Consider the following 21,107-nt stretch of genomic DNA (forward strand, 5'->3'; position numbering starts at 1 on the left):
AGTATTATTGCAAATAATTATATAGCTAGTAGTTTCTGTTCGAAAATATACTTCTTTACTCGTAGAACTTTCCCATCTCACCCACCTCTCTTATTTTCTTTTTTCTATTTTTTGAAAAAGAAAAAACGAAATAAATCGAAAAGGAAAGTGAGATTGATTTAATAATTTATTTGAGAGTATTGTTTTTGAAAATATTTTTTATTTAAAAATATATTAAAATAATTTTTTTTATTTTTAAAAATCACAATAGCAAATTAAAATGATGTAAAAATATATATAAAAAATAATTTTAAACAATTATTTTTTAAATTTTCATGAAACATCCTTGAAATGTAATTCTAATTTTAAACATCCTTGAAATAACTAATTTATTATCAAGTTTAAAAATACAGGAATTGAACAAGTGTTTTCGAAACCACAAGACCAAGTTATATAGATGATTAACTCTTCAAATATTGGAAATTAATGGTTCGTTGCTTTGTTAAACTTCAGCAAGTCAGAGGCAGTAATCTGCAATCTGTAGAGAATAATAAAACTAAAGCAGAATTAAAAATAAATAAGAAATACAATGGAGTTTTGTGTAAACTCAATGAATATCTGATAATATTTCTCAATGGTAAGGCAATACAAATACACAATAAAGTTGGAGGGGAAAAAAAAAAGATTACAAAAAAACTTCTCTCAACTCTCCAGCACACTTCTTCCTTAAATGTGACTGTAGGCTATATATTGTAGAATAGTTGGATAGCACTGCAATTAGTTCTAGATTTTACAATGTAAGGAGTTCTATATAAGAATTATCCAAAGAATCAGTTGCTTAAATCACTTGAAACAAAAAAATTGTGTCTTTCTCCATGCTAAAGAGTGATGCGAATTCTGGAACCTGGCTGTACATGCTGAGGCAGGCCTCTCTCTCTCTCTTGGGGGGAGCCTCAGTGGGATCAGAGACTGTTTATTGGTTAATTATAGCTCAATTTTCATGTGAGTTGAGGGCACTGAGCCTGCATCAAACAATTTATGGATTTAAATCTTGAACGATGAAGCTGCCAAACTTTAAAACCTGTGAATTAACCAAACTTCTTTCTGGAATTCTGCTTACCTTGAAAGCTCTCCTGATGATTCTGACCATATCCCATCTGCACAACACTTTGAAGGTCGTCTTCCCACATGGCTGAGGCCTGAAGAATAAAATTCTAGCTATGATGAGAATATGCAAGAGGAAGCCATCCAAAATGTATTGGGATTGATGGCATGTTTCCTTTTCAATTACCTGAAGAGCAGCAGGATCACCAAAACCATCAAGGTGTGGCAAATGCATGCTCGGGTTTCGCCGCAACGCAGCATTTAATGGGTTCATAGAGAGCTGGGTTTCGGCATTGCTTGGCATGCCATTTTGCAGGGCTAACCCTTGCTGGGATTGGTAACCATAAGGGAATACCGGCGTGGAGGCATCTAATGGATAAAGACTATGTGGCATAGATCCACGGGATTGGAAAATCTGCAATATACATTGATTGCAGCGATCATTAGACATGAAAAATTCAGACCAGCTGTTACAGAGACAGAACAGTAAAACAAGTTAAAAGATCAACTTACATCCTTGGACAACAAAGTTTCCATGTTGAACTCCATCCTCGGATTCACAGATGACAACTTCATTGACAGAAACTGCAAATGACAGAATCCAATCAGAAATTAATCAATCTCACATTAAAAAAATTAAGGAGGGACCTCTGCAAATCTGAATATTACCTCAACCTGGCGCTGCAATGACTGTACATAGTTTATAATCTCGTCAAGCATCACTGCTTTCCCAGTAACCTGCAAATCAACAACATTCAAGCCAAAATTTAGAAAATTTCACTCCATCTAATCTCTACAATTTCTTTACACAAGTATACTGTTTTGTTGAAGTTTTCTTCTTCTTCTTTTTAAAAAGAAATAAAACAGTCATTTTTAGCATAATATAAACACCTTATTGCATCCGGGAACAAGATCCTGGAGGAACTTCATTCTTTCACTGATTTTCTCTCTTCTAACCTGGCCATTCAAGAACAGCAAAAAAAATAAAAGGAAATGTCAATACAAATCTATCACAGTGCCCACAAATAGATAACAGAACAAAGTTTAATCAATCCGTACTCTTTCAGCAAGACTGTGGCTATCTGTAGCCTGACCCCTTCTGGCTCTGACATGGATATAATCCTTTGGTGGCTCTGGCGGCTTTGAATTATTTTTGTTCTGTTTCTGATTTCCATTTTCTTCTTCCTTGTCCTTTAATGTATCCTTGTCACTGCCATTAGTTTCATCCGATTTGCTTCTTTTTGCCTTCGATTCATCATTCTCTGCTGCAACCTGAAATGAAGCTAACTCATTCGTTTTCCAAAGAAAATCTCAACAGACGTTTCCATAGAAAGAAACAGAATCGCGTACACTACCTTGACATCAGAAGCAGATGGAGATGAAGAGGGAGTTTCTTTGGCTTTTCCTCTGGGAATTGATTTTCTTTTCCTGGAATTGGCGTCATTCTGGGATTTCATGCTCAATTTCCCACCTGGGACCTGCTCAGACACTGAAGATTCTTCCCTGGAATCTCCATTCTCTGATGTTGTAGGCCTTGACTGCCTACTGAATTTCTTTTCAGAATTCAAACTCCCATACTGGGGTGAGCTCTTGTTGCTTTCTTGAACATTTGCTTGCGATACAGTGACCTTCATTGAATTGTTACTCGAAACTCTCGAGAGCTTACCAGGTTCTACTCGTGGCATCAGCCTATTAATCAATTCGGATTCATTCAATCCGAATTGTTTATTGATGCCTCCAGGATTGTTGCTACCAAAGCAAGAATATCGTGCAGCCCTCTCTACAAAATCAGCTGGAAATGGTGCTAAACCCGGATGCTTTACTACGCTGTTTCCAGGAATTGGCAGATTTCCTCTCATTTGTGAATCCATCATCGAAAGATTCGGCTTTGGAGGGGAATTCATTGGGGTACTATAGCAAGAAGTGTTAGTGCTATTGTTATTATTGTTAACAAAAGATTGTGGTAAAATGTCTCCAGAATTGCAAATGTTTCCTAGTCTTCCAATAAGTTCTCTAATCATAAAACTGTCACCACCAACGCCAGCATTAGGAATGGCGTTGGCGTTTGCGTTGGCACCTGATGCAACAGGTGATGAGACAATGGAGCTCAAAGCAGACTCAAAGGGATCGCTCTGATCCAATGAGTTGTCCCAATTGGGATTGAGAAAGCAATTGGCCAGTTTCTCTGGACCGCAACTCAGCTCATTGGCTTGCATTTCCATTCCAAAACTGCAAGAATTCCAAATGGTTGCTGCTGTGTTGGCTCCCTCGCTCACAAACAACTTATCTCTTTCCATGAGATGAAAGGAAAGAAAGTAACAAACAATTATCTTGATAACAAGAGAGGTAAAATTGAAGTGAATCTAAGAAAAGTTTAGATGACCCAGATGAAGAATTGGAGTCAAAACTAAGAATCAAGAAAGAAGACTTATAGTGGAGTGGAAATTAATTTGCCTGGCAAAAAATAAAAATCTATCTTGAGGGAGGTGCGTTGCTTTGCTTTAGGACATGTAAGGAAGCAAAGGTGAAAGGAGGGTGGAGTTAAAAGGACATGTAATGATGATAAGAAGAGTTCTTGAAGGACACTCAATTCAGGAATAGAAAAAAGAAACTAAAAGAAGAAGAAAAAAAGACAACGAGAAAGAGTGTTGTGTGTATGAGCTCAAAAAAAGCAGAGAAAAAGAAAAGGAGGAGGAGAGTGCGGAGGAAAGTGGAGAGGAAGCAAGAAAGATAAAGAAAGAAAATGTCTGTTTGACCTTTTTTTTTCCATAATTATTTATAGCATTATGATTTCAAGGTTAATGTAGCCCTAGTAAAACATAAAAACATGATAGGGTCTGTTGTCATAAAACTATAAAAAAGCTACAGTCTGACATGTATTGCTTTGACATCATTATCAGAATGTGCCTCTCCAAGCATTAGCGTATCTATAATCACTGTTCTTATATTACTGTCATAATAATCTCTGGTTAGAACTCCGTTAAAGACGGGGGAAGTGGGGATGCCGGGCCTTAAACGTCAAACCAGAGAGTGCCTGCCATCTCTTTATTGAATTTTCAATGTTTTTGTCTGAACGAGACTCCACTCAGAAAGAGGTTTTTAGTGGTAAATTAAAATATATATATATATTTTAAAAAAACTATTTTCTACTTATTGTTTAGTTGATGGAGGGAGAGTGATAAAAAGCCTCGACGCCAAATTTCTGTGCTGTTTCTTCGTGTGCAGAGGAAGGTGGTTGTGGCTTTCTGTTGGCACAGAGCATTTGCAGTGTTTTGCTGTCATATGGTGCTAATCGCCAATGATTAATGCAGAGGGAAAAGGATGGAAGAGATTTTTCTAATCTATGCTCTATAGTTTGTTAATTAATTATGATTGATTGCTTTAGGTGATACCTTTATTATTTCTGCTCTCTGCCTCTGTGTGTGGTTGTTAGGAGTTGTTTGGATCTAATATGAAAAGATGGGAGTCTTCAGATCTAGAATAGTTTTAATTATTGTTCTCTTTTTTAGGGTTTTCTTTTTTATGACATGGATGTCCCCCCCCCCCCCCCCTCCCTCTCTCTAAAGGGTGCCAAACACCTCTTTTGTGCTAATAATTTAGTTTGATCCTGCTAAAAGTTTTTTAATTTCCCGACCATAAGTATATGTGGATCGATTTTTGTCTATTAATATTAAACTTGTTTGTTCGATTAGATTAAGGACACATTACTCTTGTAGAGACTAGTAAATTCATGAGAATTTTACTTTTTATAATTGTTTTTTAACCCTGATAATAACTTGATGGAACATGTTTTTTTCAATCATTAAGCCAATGTTCTCATATTAGTTTATAAATAAAATGTCAGGATTTTAAAATCTGCAAATAGTTATATATACATAATCCTTCTATACTGAGTATAACTTGTAATGAATAAAATAATGTTGAGTATGAACCAACTTATTATATATATATATATATATATATATATATGATATTTCAAAATTCAATAGGCTCAATAATGAAGTTTTTTGATGTTTGGAAGATGATTAATCATATGTTCACGTCAATATTTAATTCTTCAGAGCTTAAGGCTTAACACCTGCAAAACAGTCCATTTTGATGGAGTTTGAAGATCTTTAAATGATAAAGTCAGTAACTTTTAAGAGAGAGATTGCAATAAATAAGAAAATGAGCTTTAAATTCTAAGAATAAGAGTATTTATTTTTGTTTTGGTATGATAAATGCTCCGGGATTTAAAAGTATAGATATTTTAGATAATAGAAATCAGGAACCCTTTACCTTGGTGATTCTGAAGGTATTTATAGCCCCTGAACCTTGTTATTTTACTGAAGTGGAAGAGATGAAGATTTATTTCCTTTTTATAGTATTAATAAGGATAAATACCCCTTATACAACATTATAAACGAGGGACGAGTATCCCTTGCACAATATTAATGACGATGAAAATATAATAGATCTTTAGAAGATTTTTATACACTCAATGGTGTAAAAAGATGAATACATTTGACATTAATATTTTATGTTAAAAGTAATAAGAATAAACAAACGAAATCTTATGGCTCAACATAGTACTTATAATGATTGTCATATCTATATCCACTTGGGTTTAGTGTGATGTCAAGCCCACAAGCAGTGGGTTTGGAAGTTTCGCAGACTCATCTTCGCATGAACTCAGCACATTGTTGTACTCGAGGATGTTGGATCTGGAAGCTCGTCAGATTTATGTCTGTTTAGGCTCAACGCGTAGCTGAACCCAAGGATGTTGGGTTTTGTAGCTCGTTGAACTCATGTTTGCTTGGGCTCAACGTGTAAATGATCTAAAGGACGCAAGGTTTGGAAGCTTATCGGACTCATTTTTGTTTGGGCTCGACACATAACTGAACCTAAAGATGATGAGTCTAACAGTTCAGTAGACCCGTGTGTGCTTGGATTCAATGCATAATTGAACCAAAGAACATTGAATCTAACAGCTCGTCAGACTTATGTAAGCCTGTTTGGGAGTGTGGTTGCGATTGCTTTTCAAAGTGAGTCTAACAGTTCGGTAGACCCGTGTGTGCTTGGATTCAATGCATAATTGAACCAAAGAACATTGAATCTAACAGCTCGTCAGACTTATGTAAGCCTGTTTGGGAGTGTGGTTGCAATTGCTTTTCAAAGTGTTTTTCATGCAGAAATGCATCAAAATTATATTTTTTTATTTTTTAAAAATCATTATTAAGATTAGCGCATCCAAACAATCTAAAACATAAAAAAAATTAAAATTTTTTTTGAATTTTTTAGAAATACAGACCAACCTGTGTTTCCAAACGCTGCCTAAGTATGAAAGCATGCTAGACTGATGTTACCCAGGTCTCAGATTCTACTAAACCTAGATATGTTAGGTATGGACATAAGCCCGACTCACCTATCATTGGATCATAACCATGTGTTTAAACTTTTAAACTAAAAAAAAATTAAAAATTAAAATTTCAAAATACATTGATGCATCATTTTTCAAGATTTATCTCTGCAGTTTAATAATTTATTATGTTAGCGCGAAATGTGACAAATAATACGTGATTAATTTGTTGACTATGGACAATAACTTGCTGACGACGTTGTATTATGCCAACGTCGGGGCAAAGAAAAAAAAGAAAAAGAAAAGAAAAGAAAAGAAAAGAAAGGTCCGTGGTCCCGGATGCAAAGATCACCTCCTTCATTGTTTGTATTCTTTCTTTCTTTTTGCACTGTGTTTAAGTTCAAGAAGGCGGCTTAAGGAGAAGCCGAGTCCGTTCCTAGCCCACCCACTAAACTCTGTTCTAATAAATATGAGTTTGAAAAATAAAAAAGGAGAATGGTTTTTTTTTATCATTAAATTCAATATAATAGAAAATAAATGATAGAAAATTTTAAATGAAACAAAAAAATTTACAGCATATAGATATGGAATCAAAAAAAGATCCTCTTTGCTAATGAAGTGAAGTGGCCAGCTTCGTCAATATTGCGCATGAACATTATATTGTAACTAGCTAGCTTATATATTTATTGGTTTTTTTTGTTTTTATTTAGATATCATTACATCTTTTTAAAAAATAAGACTACTTTTGTTTAAGGTTTGTGGCTGGTCCTCCAAATAAGTACGCTTTTTAAGGATCAAACTATATCTATCGGCTATTTATGTGAAGAAGAAGAAGAAGAAACTAAATTGTTTTGCTATTAATTAATTATAACAATATATATGAATGTTGCAAATAATATAATAAACGATATCTAAATTCCATGAATGTGGTCAATGAAGGCTGTGTGTGTGTGTTTCTTCAGATTATTACGTGGTTCACGTCTTTGCCATCGACTGAATAAATATAAAAGATGACCAGAGGGAATTGATGTCGACAGAGAAAGCACTGTTCTTGAACGTGCAGTGGTTCAAAGAAATTCAGGCATGCAAGGGGTTTGATCAAATAATCGCCAACCTTCACTGCTTTAGTCCACCGCCACCGCCACCGCAACCGCCCCACCGTTTTCCTTTGTAGAAAGCCTTTTTTTTTTTTTACTAGTCGCAGCCTAATCCCTCCCTGATAGGCTAGCTGCCTCCGGTATATATCATGCCAACTCAAAAACCTTGGAAGGACGAGGCTATCTAAATTAAAAAGATCATCATGAGCGGATGGTTTTGGCCCATTGGAATATCTCTTGGATAATTAAGTTCAGCATGGCGTTGATATTAATTTTTGCATGGAGTTTGAAGACTCGACTGCATCATCTTTCGCATTATAATTCGTTTAAGAAATTCTTTTATCAATTAATACTTATTATTTGAATTGACAAAACTCTTAGATTTATCCTTGTATTTGTGTTAACTATTCATTTTTACCCTTTTATATATATATATATATATATATATTTTTAATTTATTCAATTACTATTTGTGTTTTTTAATTAAATTTATTCAATCGATCCAATAATTAACTCTTATCAAGTCTCTATGTTAACTATGAATGCTAATTATATGGTAACTTATAAATATTTTTCACTATGACATTATTTTTTATATTCATATGACCACCCTATATTATTAAATAAATTATTTTAAACTTATTTTTATAAATATAAGAGTTGGATTCGATCAGACTATCAAAGAACATTCCAAGAAAATTTTTCTAGCATCTCTCATCATCATCACCATCAATTTGTAGGCATTAGATCCATTCAAACTGTGTATGAAAGATCTCTAGATTTCAACAAGTTTATATGAAAATTTTGCTAAGTATAGACATTAAACCCATCTATTCTACATGAGTCTAGCTTGTAAGCTACATGTAGCTAGGTATTGGACTTGGCATAAATTTTTTTTCTAAATATGAGAGTTAAACCCATCTAGACTACCTAAAAATATAATGATAGAGACTACCTTGAGAAGTTTTAATTTTATCAAAAGGATTTAATTCTATACAAAGAAATATTCATTACATAATGAAAAAACCTATAATTAAGACCGAGGTTGTGTAACAAGCCAACAGGGATAGAGGGGCTAAGACCTAAACATTGAGGCCATACTCCTCAGTAAGGTAGACTTTGTGTTTGGTTGCATCCCTGACAGGGAAGATGTTAGCGAAGTCAGGCACAAGAACTGAATGGAAAACAATAATGAAATCCATCTGAATTCCTCTTGCTAGGTTAAAAAAATACAGGTTAGATAAGGCAAAGAGACCCCCCCTCCCCCGACTATCTTAGTCAGCAATGCAAACCCTCCAAACATCTTTTAAAACTCTTCATGAGAGTTCCTCGAATCCTTCATCCTTGCACAAGAGTTCTTTTTAGGATGCTTTTATCTTAATCATCCCATACTTCAAGAAGGTCATCTCATCATGAGCTAGACGAAACTCTTTTTTAGTGGAGTTCACCTAAAACACATGGCCTCTCAAGCATAAACTATTATGAGCTCCCTTGGCTTAGTCTTTCTTATCGTCTTATTAGCCTTTAACCTTGCTGAATGTTGGGTAATTTTTGTTTCCGATCAAAAAAAGAAATTGAAAAACCAATACATGTTATAAAATAAAATTTAAAAGTCATTCCTAGCCTACAACTTTATTTTGATTATAAATAAAAACCTTGAAAAATAAGACGATAGAATCTAATGACATTGATTCCAAAATTTAATAAAATTATGTGGAAAATCATTAATTCTCCTGAAAACTTCTATAGTTATTATAAAATATACAAAATTGTGATCAATCAAATATTAATATTGCAGAGCCCTAAAGCCATAATATAGAACTTCGGTCTATACCAGCATTCGGGGGAAAGAAGAATTAAAGATTGATAAAAAAAAAAAAAAAAAGCAAGGATACGTGCTCTGTAAGTAGAAAATACAAAAAAAATAAAAAAATATTAATTATAAGGGATTGGTCGCTACAATACAACATTCCATCAGAAAATATCTTTCTTTTCAAGTGCTAATAATTCATTTACTGCTACTATAATCCATAGAATCACGGCAAGTTGCAATTTCTTTGAATCACACCAAAGATGCCTCTGATGACTTCAATGGCGGCAAAGGAGGCTGAATAAACACGAACCCACCCGAGCTACCACTAACGTGACCTTCAATCATTGAGTGCACACATTCGTATGCATCTTGACCAGAACTTTTGTGCTCCTCGGTGCCAGCTGTTGCTTCTCAACTGGTCAATGGGTCCAGATTTCGAGATGAATTCTTTTTAATGTCCGAAAAAATTAAAATATCTGACACTCTGCAGTTGTTATTTATCATTTCCCTGGACGCGTTTTGAATTTGATTAATTATTGGTTTCTAGTTTTAATTAATTAATTAAGTCTCTTCCAATCAAAGCTTGAGAGAAATCATCCATGGCAGGACGGTTAATGATTGGGCTGAGTCATTTTTATTTTATTCAGTATTTCTTCCTCTCGTATTGAGATATTTAAACAATGCTTTTTTTAGGGTTTGCTTCTTTTCCCAAGGCCAAGTTGATCTACTTTATTGGTTTATTGGATTCATGCCATATTGCGTATCTTTATTTTTGATATTTTTAATGTGATTTCTTAAAAAAAATAATTATCTATTCAATGTTTTTACTCTGAATATTTCTTTAATGTTATCCATCCAATATATAGTATTTCGGTCAATTTTCAAGTGAAAGATGGATTGCCACGCTATATAAAGTTGACAAATGGTAAAAAAAATTGAAAATTGAAAATAAAAAAGGAAAAAGATAAAATATATCTATCATGTATTAAAAAAAGATAAAGATAAATGATAATTTTCAAGATAAATTATACAAAATATTAAATTAAAAAAAATCAAAACTCTTTTTATATTTCTATCTCTAGATGTATAACATATTCCAAAAAAAAAAAAAATCAAAATCCACAACAATCAACAATTTGGAAAGAGACAAGTTATGAAATTGGGACTAATATATTGTCTCTAGTTATTAATTACCTTTTGCATTAACCAAGATTCTTATGTATCTTTGGAACTATGTATGGATTTTTCTTTTCTTTTATGATCATGAATATGTAGATTCATGTACTCAATCATTATTGATTAGTCCCTTAACAATGAAGAAAGAACTCATTAATAATGGGATTTGGGGTTTTTATTTATTTAAAACCATAATAGTAGTAACTTATGAGTATGGTTTTGAGAGCCTGAACTCAAACCACTTTTAATATGGAATCACGATTAGGTTTATCCAGACCTATCACATATATGGTTTTGGCTCAGGCTAGCTTTGGAGGGACCCATAAACTTAGGTAAAGACGAGTTAAGAATTTGGGACTAATCTATTTTTCTCAAGTTTTTGTCAACCCTTTACACTAACCAAGATTCTTATATACCCCTAGAACAATGCATCAATTTTTTTTTCCTGATCATGAATCTATGGATTCTTGTACTTGATCATTGTTGATTAGTCTTTTAACAACGAAGAAAGAACTCATTGACAATAGAGTTTAGGGTTTTTCATTTAAAATCATAGTAGTGGTAACTTATGAGTATAGTATTGAACCCAAACCATTTTTAATGGTGGGTTCGAGGTTAGGTCTGTTCAAGCCCACCACTCATATGGTTTCAACCTAAACTAGCCCTAGAGCGACCTACCAACTTAGAAAAAAACGAGTTAAGAATTTGGGACTAATCTATCTTCTTAAGCTATTGACAACCCTTTTGCACTAACCAAGATTATTATATACCCCCAGAAACATGCATCATTGTTTTTTTCCTTTTTAATCATGAATCTGTTGATTTCTGTACTCGATCATTGTTGATGAGTCCCTAACAAAATAAAGAAAGAACTCATTGACAATGGAATTTAGGGTTTTTCATTTAAAACCATAGTACTAGTTGTCATAACCCAATTTAGGGTTTTTCATTGAAAATTGAAATTAAAAAAGGAAAAAGATAAAATATATCTATCATGTATTAAAAAAAGATAAAGATAAATTATAATTTTCAAGATAAATTATAAAAAATATTAAATTAAAAAAAAAATCAAAACTCTTTTTATATTTCTATCTCTAGATGTATAATATATTCCAGAAAAAAAAAATCAAAATCCACAACAATCAACAATTTGGAAAGAGACAAGTTATGAAATTGGGACTAATATGGATTTTTCTTTTCTTTTCTGATCATGAATATGTAGATTCATGCACTCAATCATTATTGATTAGTCCCTTAACAATGAAGAAAGAACTCATTAATAATGGGATTTGGAGTTTTTATTTATTTAAAACCATAATAGTAGTAACTTATGAGTATGGTTTTGAGAGCCTGAACTCAAACCACTTTTAATGTGGGATCACGATTAGATTTGTCCAGACCTATCACATATATGGTTTCGGCTCAGGCTAGCTTTGGAGGGACCCATAAACTTAGGTAAAGACGAGTTAAGAATTTGGGACTAATCTATTTTTCTCAAGTTTTTGCCAACCCTTTACACTAACCAAGATTCTTATATACCCCTAGAACAATGCATCAATTTTTTTCCTGATCATGAATCTATGGATTCTTGTACTTGATCATTGTTGATTAGTCCTTTAACAACGAAGAAAGAATTCATTGACAATAGAGTTTAGGGTTTTTCATTTAAAATCATAGTAGTGGTAATTTAAAATCATAGTAGTGGTAACTTATGAGTATAGTATTGAACCCAAACCATTTTTAATGGTGGGTTCGAGGTTAGGTCTGTTCAAGCCCACCACTCATATGGTTTCAACCTAGACTAGCCCTAGAGCGACCTACCAACTTAGAAAAATACGAGTTAAGAATTTGGGACTAATCTATCTTCTTAAGCTATTGACAACCCTTTTGCACTAACCAAGATTATTATATAGCCCCAGAAACATGCATCACTGTTTTTTTCCTTTTTAATCATGAATCTGTTGATTTCTGTACTCGATCATTGTTGATGAGTCCCTAACAAAATAAAGAAAGAACTCATTGACAATGAAATTTAGGGTTTTTCATTTAAAACCATAGTAGTAGTTGTCATAACCCAATTTTGGGTTCTATCAAAATTATCCTTTTCTTTTATACAAAAATAAAAAAGGTTGAAAAATAAAACAAGCAACTTGAATGGCAAGAACGGGTTGAAGATAGATCTACATATATAAATAAGAGAAGAAGGGACCAAACTAGATCTTTGATATTTTTAGAAACTCAATCGCACTCTTGAAAGACCTAAATGTGAAAGGCAATGCAAATTGAAGGTTAACTCAAATGACTACTAGATGAATTTGCATAAAAATTAAGTTTGAAGACTTAATTAGATTTTCAATAAACTGATTTGATTTAATCATGGGTCAAATTAAAAGTTTAATTATGTTTATAAATTAATTTAAGCCAAAATTAAAGGAATTGATTTACTGCAATGACTTGATTAGACTTTCAAAGAGTTAAATTAATTTTATTAAAGACTTAATTAGTGAAAAGTTAAGTATGGAAGCTTAATTTGGATCTAATTGAGAATATTAAAATTTTAAAGGACCGTGTTTAATTTATACATGTTTTATTGGATGAAATCAAGGGTGAAATTGCAAGAAAAACAAAGTTTAGGAATCAATTATGAACCAAATTGAAGAAATTCAAAACTTAGGACCAAAGTGCAATAGGCGCACAAGTTTAGTGACTGAAATGAATCAAAATCAAGGGTCAATTTAAAAAGAAATAAAAGTTTGATAGTTGATAGGGGTTAAATTGAACAAAATAAAAATCAATGACCAATTTGAAAAAGGTGCTCAAATAAAAAAGATAAATCAAGGTTTTCAGGGATGCGACTGCAAAAATTAAAAAGTTCTAGGGTCAATCGAGGGTGCATGTGCTACAATTAAAATAACATGAACCAATTTGAGATTTATAAAATTTGAATTCTTAAACCCTAATTTTTAGGGTTTAAACAGGCGACATGTCACTCGTTTTTAATGAAGAAACCGAGTGGCACGTCGTATTTCCTTATTTTGCTATCTTCTTTGACAAAGAAGGCTAGTCGAGTTAGCATCTTCAATCAAATAATCATGATATCTCAGACCACTTTAGAAGCTCCAACCACTACCATTCGAGTGAGAAAAATCTTCTCTATATGGATCAGCTATCATCATCACAAATTTATACCTCATTCATTTTAATGAATTCAACAACATAGTGTCCCTGATTAGTCTCCCAAGCAATTGACATATTTAAGCTGATTGAGGGCTCACCCTCTAATTAATGAATATTGTAAACCCCGGTAAAAATAAAAAAATAATATATATATATGTGTGTGTGTGTGTGTGTGAAAAAGTCTCGAGAATTGAGTGAATTAATTGATATGACTTGTGCAAGTATGAAATATAAAAATCTGAATTTTTGATGAAAAATTACAAACCGGCTAATTTTACGCTATAATACATAACTTTCAATCTAGTCATCAGATTAAGTTGAAATTTTGCATGAAGTCTTATAAAATATTATTTTAATCTCGGTTAAAATTTCAAAATTTTTGGAGTATGATAAGAATTGTTTTCAGATAAAAGAACAAATGTCATAAATGATTGTCTAGAAATTCCTTAGGGACCAAATTGAGACTTTGCCCAAAATAATCCTCTTTACAAGCTGCCAGCAATTAAAAAAAGAAAGGGAAAGAGGGAGTGTGCAGCCAGCCAAGGAAAGAAAAATGAGAAAAAGAGGGTTTGTGTCATTTTTCATAGAAATTGCTTGAAAAATCAAAAACAAAGTGTAAGATAGAAAGCGTGTTAAGTAATTAAAGAGAGGGTTGATACATTAAGGAGACTAAAAGGAGTTTGAAGATTTTAAAAATGCTTTTAGAGAAAGAAAAAAAAATTGAGCTTAGAAGAAAGTGTGAAGGAAAAAAAAAACTTGATTCAACTTGTTTTGGCTTTTGATTCTTCATTCCTTAAGGATAACAAAACTGTCCACGATGGTTCATTTTATTGTTTTTCATGTTTGTTATTGGATTGAGTGGAATTGGTATTATGTGAAGGTGGGTTCTTGATGTTATGATGGTTTGAATGCATGGATTTATGTTAATTACATGTTTATTGAAGGAATAAATGTTTGGGCTTATCATTAATTAGGTTAATTTGAAGGAAAAAAAGGGTATTTCTTCCTCTTAGTATTGGGAATTTCAGCCAAGGATGTTTTTTTTTTGGGTGATTAAGTTGTTGAATTAATAACAAACAAATTATATTTAGTTATGATAATTGAGTATTTGGTGATTGAAAAATAGATTAAAAAAAAATATGGTTTCCACCTTAGGTTTGCTAGTGATTCCTTGTTATGTTATAAGTAAATATGATCTTATTGTGTTGATTAGTGAAATTTCATACATGGATGCTTAGTTGTTGTTATGTGTGATTATGGAACTCTTAGAAAGGTGAATTTGGGCATGGAAAATATAAGATATAAAATTTCAAGCTTGAAGAGATTAATGAATTATATTTAAATAGTGGAAGAAAAATAAAATGAAATGATGTGTTGAATTAGGTGTAAATGAATTAAATTTCCTTTGATTGTTAGGAAAAGTTTTATAGTGATATAAGATTTCCTTATAATTATGGTGAAATAAGAGTTTAGGTTGAGGTAGCATTGTATGAATTATTTGTGGAATTATTAAAGAACATGAAACTATGTTAGAATAACCACAATAGTTTCGGATGTTAAAATTATATTGATCGAAAATCTTATTATGTGATGAAGTTTTAAGAAAATTATTGGGTGATGAAATATTGAAATCATAAGATCTTTCAAATGGAACAAAAGAGGTTGGAGGCTCCAAACAACAGCAGGGAGTTACTAGTCAAGCATCACCAGCAGATAGGTATCCGACATCTTCAATTTTTATAGAAAGATTAATTGAAAAACTGTTGTTAATTTTAATTAGAAATTCTGTAATTTATGTTTGATGTTAACGGATGAATTAATGCCCGGTAATTAGATGGATAAATTAGTACAGGTATTTGGACGGATTAATTAACGCCCGATAATTGAGTGAGTGAATTAATGCCCGGTAATTGGGCAGATAAATTAATATCGGTAATTAAGTGGATGAATTAATGCCTGGTAATTGACTGTGAATTAATGTCTGGTAATTGAGCGGATAATTTAGTATTGGTAATTGGACGGATGAATTAATGCTCAGTAATTGAGAGTGAATTAATGCCCGGTAATTAAGAGTGAATTAGTACCGGTAATTAAGCGGGTGAATTAGTACCGGTACTTAAGTGAATAAATTAGTGTCCCTAATGAGGGAGCAATACCCCGTGAAATGACTAAGATTGAAATGTAATGGAATGAATATGGAGGTGTAAGATATTAATATTTCATAATAAAGTGTGTGTGTGTGTGTGTTTGTGTGTATCTGTATGAGTATAGTAAAATGATACATTGCATTTATTGATAAAATATTAATCTTATTTTCAGGACCCTCGTAGTAGTAGAATAGATCCTGCTTGAATATATGCTAGTTCTTATGTATTTATTTTGATCAACATGTATTTTGAGAATTATAAATGATGTAAAAGAGTTTGAATGAACCTTTATATTTGTAGAACAAAACTTTTATATGTAATTAATGAGTATGCCATACTTAATAATATCTTTATGTTAAATTAAGTATTTGTATTTTATCATAGTTGTTCATATGATTAGGAATGTTGGGATGATAAAATAATGGGGGTGTTACATTCATAATCTAAGTTTTTACTATTTTTTTTATAATTATTATTAATTGCATCTTGATTATTGGACAATACCTGTTTTTTTTTGTGATGCGTTGTTTGGGAAAGAGATCCAAGATGATTGGACCATGATTATGATATGAGTTGTGTCAGGAATGAAGATGTCGATAACTTGGTATAGTCCCGTTACAAGGGAAACTGCGAATTTTTTTGAAAAAAAAATTACACCACATAAAATTTTACACTTTTAAATAATTATGTTTTCTCTTAGGCTGTGACAAATATATTTAGGCCTTCAAATCAAATGAGATAGATCCTCATTGTAGACATGCATCCCCTCTACAAGGATCAACCACTCTAATCCCACGTCTACATCTAGTTTATCACGATAATCTCTTCATAGTAGCTCACTCAATCAGTTATAATTGAAGAAGAAAACCGTCATAATTATTTAGACTTCGTGGTTACCTTCTCTTGATAGGTTTAGCTCATAAAAAGATAGGAAAAAAAACAGATTATACATTTTCTATGGAGGTTAAAGAGAATGAACATGAACCTTTTTAACAAACTCTTGGCAAAACCACCATAGTTTTGCCATTTATGGTTTTGATTAACATATATAAGGTTGTTTTTTAGCTCACCAAAAAGGGATCTTGGGGAGATTCTAGAGAGAAAGGCCATAAAAAAGAGAAGGAACCTTAAGAAAGAAACCAATCTAACAGTAAAAAAGAGAACAAAAACATTGTGCAGAATAAAATTAAAAGCTACATGGAAAGAGTTATTGGAATCTGCTCAAATCAAGCAAAGCGGACAAGAACTAGTTGAAATCATCTCTTGAAAGTAAGTTACTCAACTTGATGAAATGGTAGAACTCATTGACGACACCCCTCCCCTTTGCATTTTAAGATTTAAACCTTTCATTCAAGTGTTGTTCAAGATACTTTTGATTTGATTCAACCATGTTATAATTTGTTTTTATATGTAAGTTCAAGTTTTTTTGAATGCAAGTAGCAATATTTTTGTTAGTTTTAGTTGATAATCTGGTGTTTTATGATGTTTAATTGATGATTACTGTATGCTTTTAATGCCTAAATATTTGTTTTTTATGCGTGTAAAACATATGTTATGGTTTGTTGATTATATGAAAAATGAGACATATAGCAATGCTTGCTCATTTTGGTGTTCTTGTTCGGTTTTGGAAGTTCATTTAAAACATTTTAATGTTGTGTTTGGAGTTGAATAAACTTTTGAATTAATAAGAATAACATATGTGCATGTTTGTATATTGACAATAGGTTATAGGCTTTGAATCCTATGCATTTTTAAGTTTTACATGTTTATTGATGATCCTGAAAGCTGAAGCATGAGTGCATAAGTGTATGTGACTTATTTGAATTGACTTTAAACCTTTACTCTGGGATTTGGTGTATTTTCTGGGTTTAGGCTTTTGCTGGGTTTTCTGGATTTAATATTCATCCATTAAAGATTGCATTGGGTCTATGTTTTGCATGACTTTCTTTTAACAATTATTCGTTCTTATATAGATTATGAGATCTGGATAACCCAATATAAAACAAATTGAAATAAATTATGAAACTCAATTTCCAATCAATCTAGTGTCAAGAGATGAAATTGAAAAGGAAGATTGATTATAAAAAGAACACAAAAAACAACTTGAGTCAACCCGAGTAAATTCGTTAAACCCATTACCCGAGTCATGAAATAGGAATAACCTTATCGAAAGTTAACCGAAACAAACCACGAAGTCTAATTTTCAATCAACCAAATATTAAAAAAATACAAATAAGAAAAATATCAATTAGAAAGAGGAGAAAAAACTCGAGTGAACTCGCAAACTTACGGTTTATGTCATGATATTGTGATGACCATGTTAAAAGTAAATAAAAAAATCATGAAATTCAATCTATAACAAATTTAATAATGAAGGATAAAATTAATATTATAAAAATAAATTTATATGATAAAAAAATTATATTAAAATAAATAATATTTTATGAGGAAAGGCACAGTAAAACACTTTTTTTTTTAGTTTTTTTTCGGTTCCTAATGTTAATTTAAAGGTAATTTTGGATATTTCATATTAAAAAACAAAGATTACGAGAGCCAACAAGTAAAATCATGAAAAACATAAATCTGCATTTTTTTTTTCTGTTTTGCCTGTGGGCGGTCTTGACTTTCATCCCTCCCCCTCCGTCGGACTGTGGGCGGGAGACTTTTTGCTCTGGCCTCTCGTAATGCGCAAAGCAAGCCCCGATAGCTGCTCATTACTCTTTTGTCTCGGGGTTGGAGCCTAGTAAAACCAAAGAGGATGCGACATGGATTGTGTACAACTGTCCCACTTGAATAAAAATTTCCATATGAGATAGAGATAGAGATAAATCATTTTTTTTTGTTATTTTTTTTTTGTTTTCAAGAGTTTTTTTAGAAAAATAAATTTTTTTATTTTAAATTATTTTTAGATATTTTTATATTATTTTTATATGCTGATATTAAAAATATTTTTTTTAAAAAAAAATATCATCTTAATATATTTTTGAACGAAAAACACTTCAAAAAAACAATCACTACTATACTTTAAAATACTAAAAAAGAAAAAAAAAAAGGGAGGGTGGCCTTTGCATGGGCATATTCTGTGGGGTTAAATACAAAGGAGACGATCGTTACATGGAAGCAGGCAAACCTCCCAGCTTTTGCTGTTAATATATACTTTTTTTGTTTTTAATTAGTTGTAAATATTAATATAATCCTCAAGTCACCTCTTCCATTCCATCAAGCGATAATATAAAGAAAAGGAAAGCATATAATAACAAGTGGGTGGAGTCCCTCGAGGCTGCCATCTCTTTGTTTTATATCACATGGTCACCTTTTCACTTTTTGGTTGCTGGGAGGTTGTTGCCTTTCGCTCGTTGTTTATAATTTTCAAAAATAAATTATTCAAATAATTAATCATCAGCACTCAGGAAGATTTATTACTCTGGATGGACCAAATTAATATGAAGTTGCATGTTTAAAGTTGCTTGAAAATTTTAAAAAAAAAGATTTCATATTATTTGATGCGTCAACTTGTTCAAAATTAGCCTTGATCATTGGAAAAAAAATGCAACAAATTTATTTAAGCAACTTCTAATAAATGAGAAATTAATTGAAAAATGTTTTTCCTGGAGACTTAGATGGTGTTTGGTATTGTGGTGATGATAATTTTTTAAAATGTATTTGACTTTGAAATATAATAAAATATTTTTAAAAATATTTTTGATATCAACACATAAATTAATAAAAGATAATATCTAGAAAATATTTAAAAAAAATACTTAACCAACCACAAAAACAAACACAACCTAGTCTTAGCCATTCATTAGAAAAAACAAACGACATTTCTCTACTTTAACTTCATCCTTCAAAATTAGCCTTGATCATTGGAAGAAAATGCAACAAATTTATTTAAGCAACTTCTAATAAATGGGGAATTAATTGAAAAATGTTTTTGTTGGAAACTTAAGGTGGTGTTTGGTATTGTAGTGGCGCTAGCTTTTCAAAATATTTTTTGCTTTGAAATACAATAAAATATTTTTAAAAATATTTCTGATATCCACACATAAAATAAAAAAAAATATTTTTTTAAAAAATACTTTACCCGCTACTCAAACAAACACAATCTTAGTCTTAGTCATCCATTATATATATATAAAAAAAACGTCATTTCTCCACTGTAACTTCATCCTTTATCTCAGTGTTATGATTTCCCTATCAACACCCTTAAAATATTTTCTTAGAAAAATCTTTAATATTTTTTTCTTACTTGAGTTATAGCCATAAATGTTTTAAGTAAATAAATAAATAAGTTAATAGAAAATTATTACATATATTAAAACGTGTGGGTTGGTGATCATTGTTCATATTTAAATAAATAAATAAATAAATAAGTTAATAGGTTGAGATTTCTTTATATTTGTATTTTCTCATGCACACAAAGTGTTTAGAGAATTTTTATCCTCGGAGGGTGGGTTGGGCTTTTCGAGAAAAGTTTGTTTCTAGGAGAGATTTTCTTATATTTAACAGAAATGGTTGGGCTTTTTTACAAAAGTTCGATGAAAATAGTTTTTTTCTCTGATAATTGCAAAAAAATAAAAAAAATTCAAGAGCGTTATTTTTTTTAATGAGTTTTTATTCTTAGAAGAGACTAGAGGTTGATTTGTGATTGAAAACAAGTTTATAAAAGCTTTTAATATGTTTTTAGTATTTTATGTGAAAATAAATAGCGAAAATAGGTTTTTGGGGTCCTAAAACTTATACCTAGAATTTCTTATCATCAAAGATGACTATAAAAAGTCGTAGAAGATAAAAAGTTGTTTGTCACAATAGGTGTTTTTTTCAACTAGAGAAAAAGGATGACATCCACTCCATTAATTAAAAAAAAATTTTAGCAAAACACGTGTAATTCTTTAAAGGAATTATTGTAATTAATCTTTCAATATTTTCCTTTATATTTTTTTTATAAATAAATTGTATATCTAGTGTATTTAAAATTTCATGTTAAAAAAGCCGAAGATAAGGATTTTAGGACCTCAAAACTCAGAGTTGGATTTTTTAAGGTGATTGGGAAATATAGATAATACATCGCAAGACATTTCGCTTTGAGGAAAAAAAAAAAAAACTTGAGCAACCAATACTCCATCTAGGCCCGTGCATGCCTCAAGAGAGCATACCTTGACTGATAGCCCCTAAGTCCCAACACCTGACTTTTTTTTTTAGTTTTAATTTTAATTATTACCCTCTCTTATTTTATATATATATATATATATATATATATATATTACTTTGCATTG

General features: G+C 31.5%; 1 protein-coding gene across 2 annotated transcripts; it reads right to left on the reverse strand.

Annotated features, from left to right (window-relative positions):
- Window positions 1-574: 574 nt before the first annotated feature.
- Window positions 575-3,839, reverse strand: LOC133682601 (transcription factor bHLH77-like). 2 transcript variants are annotated; one of them, XM_062106012.1, is made up of 8 exons: window positions 2,439-3,839; window positions 2,143-2,355; window positions 1,975-2,040; window positions 1,753-1,821; window positions 1,597-1,668; window positions 1,271-1,498; window positions 1,100-1,197; window positions 575-1,001 (listed from the first exon to the last, which is right to left on the reverse strand). In XM_062106012.1, exons 1-8 carry the CDS (start codon window positions 3,378-3,380, stop codon window positions 971-973), a joined length of 1,719 nt encoding a protein of 572 aa, XP_061961996.1. In that variant the 5' UTR covers window positions 3,381-3,839; the 3' UTR covers window positions 575-970. The 2 variants fall into 2 exon arrangements, with proteins under 2 accessions (XP_061961996.1, XP_061961997.1); XM_062106013.1 differs by having other exon boundaries at window positions 1,100-1,178; window positions 2,439-3,837.
- Between the last annotated feature and the right edge of the window lie 17,268 nt (window positions 3,840-21,107).

Source organism: Populus nigra, chromosome 2, assembly GCF_951802175.1.
Source record: "Populus nigra chromosome 2, ddPopNigr1.1, whole genome shotgun sequence".
NCBI lineage: Eukaryota > Viridiplantae > Streptophyta > Magnoliopsida > Malpighiales > Salicaceae > Populus > Populus nigra.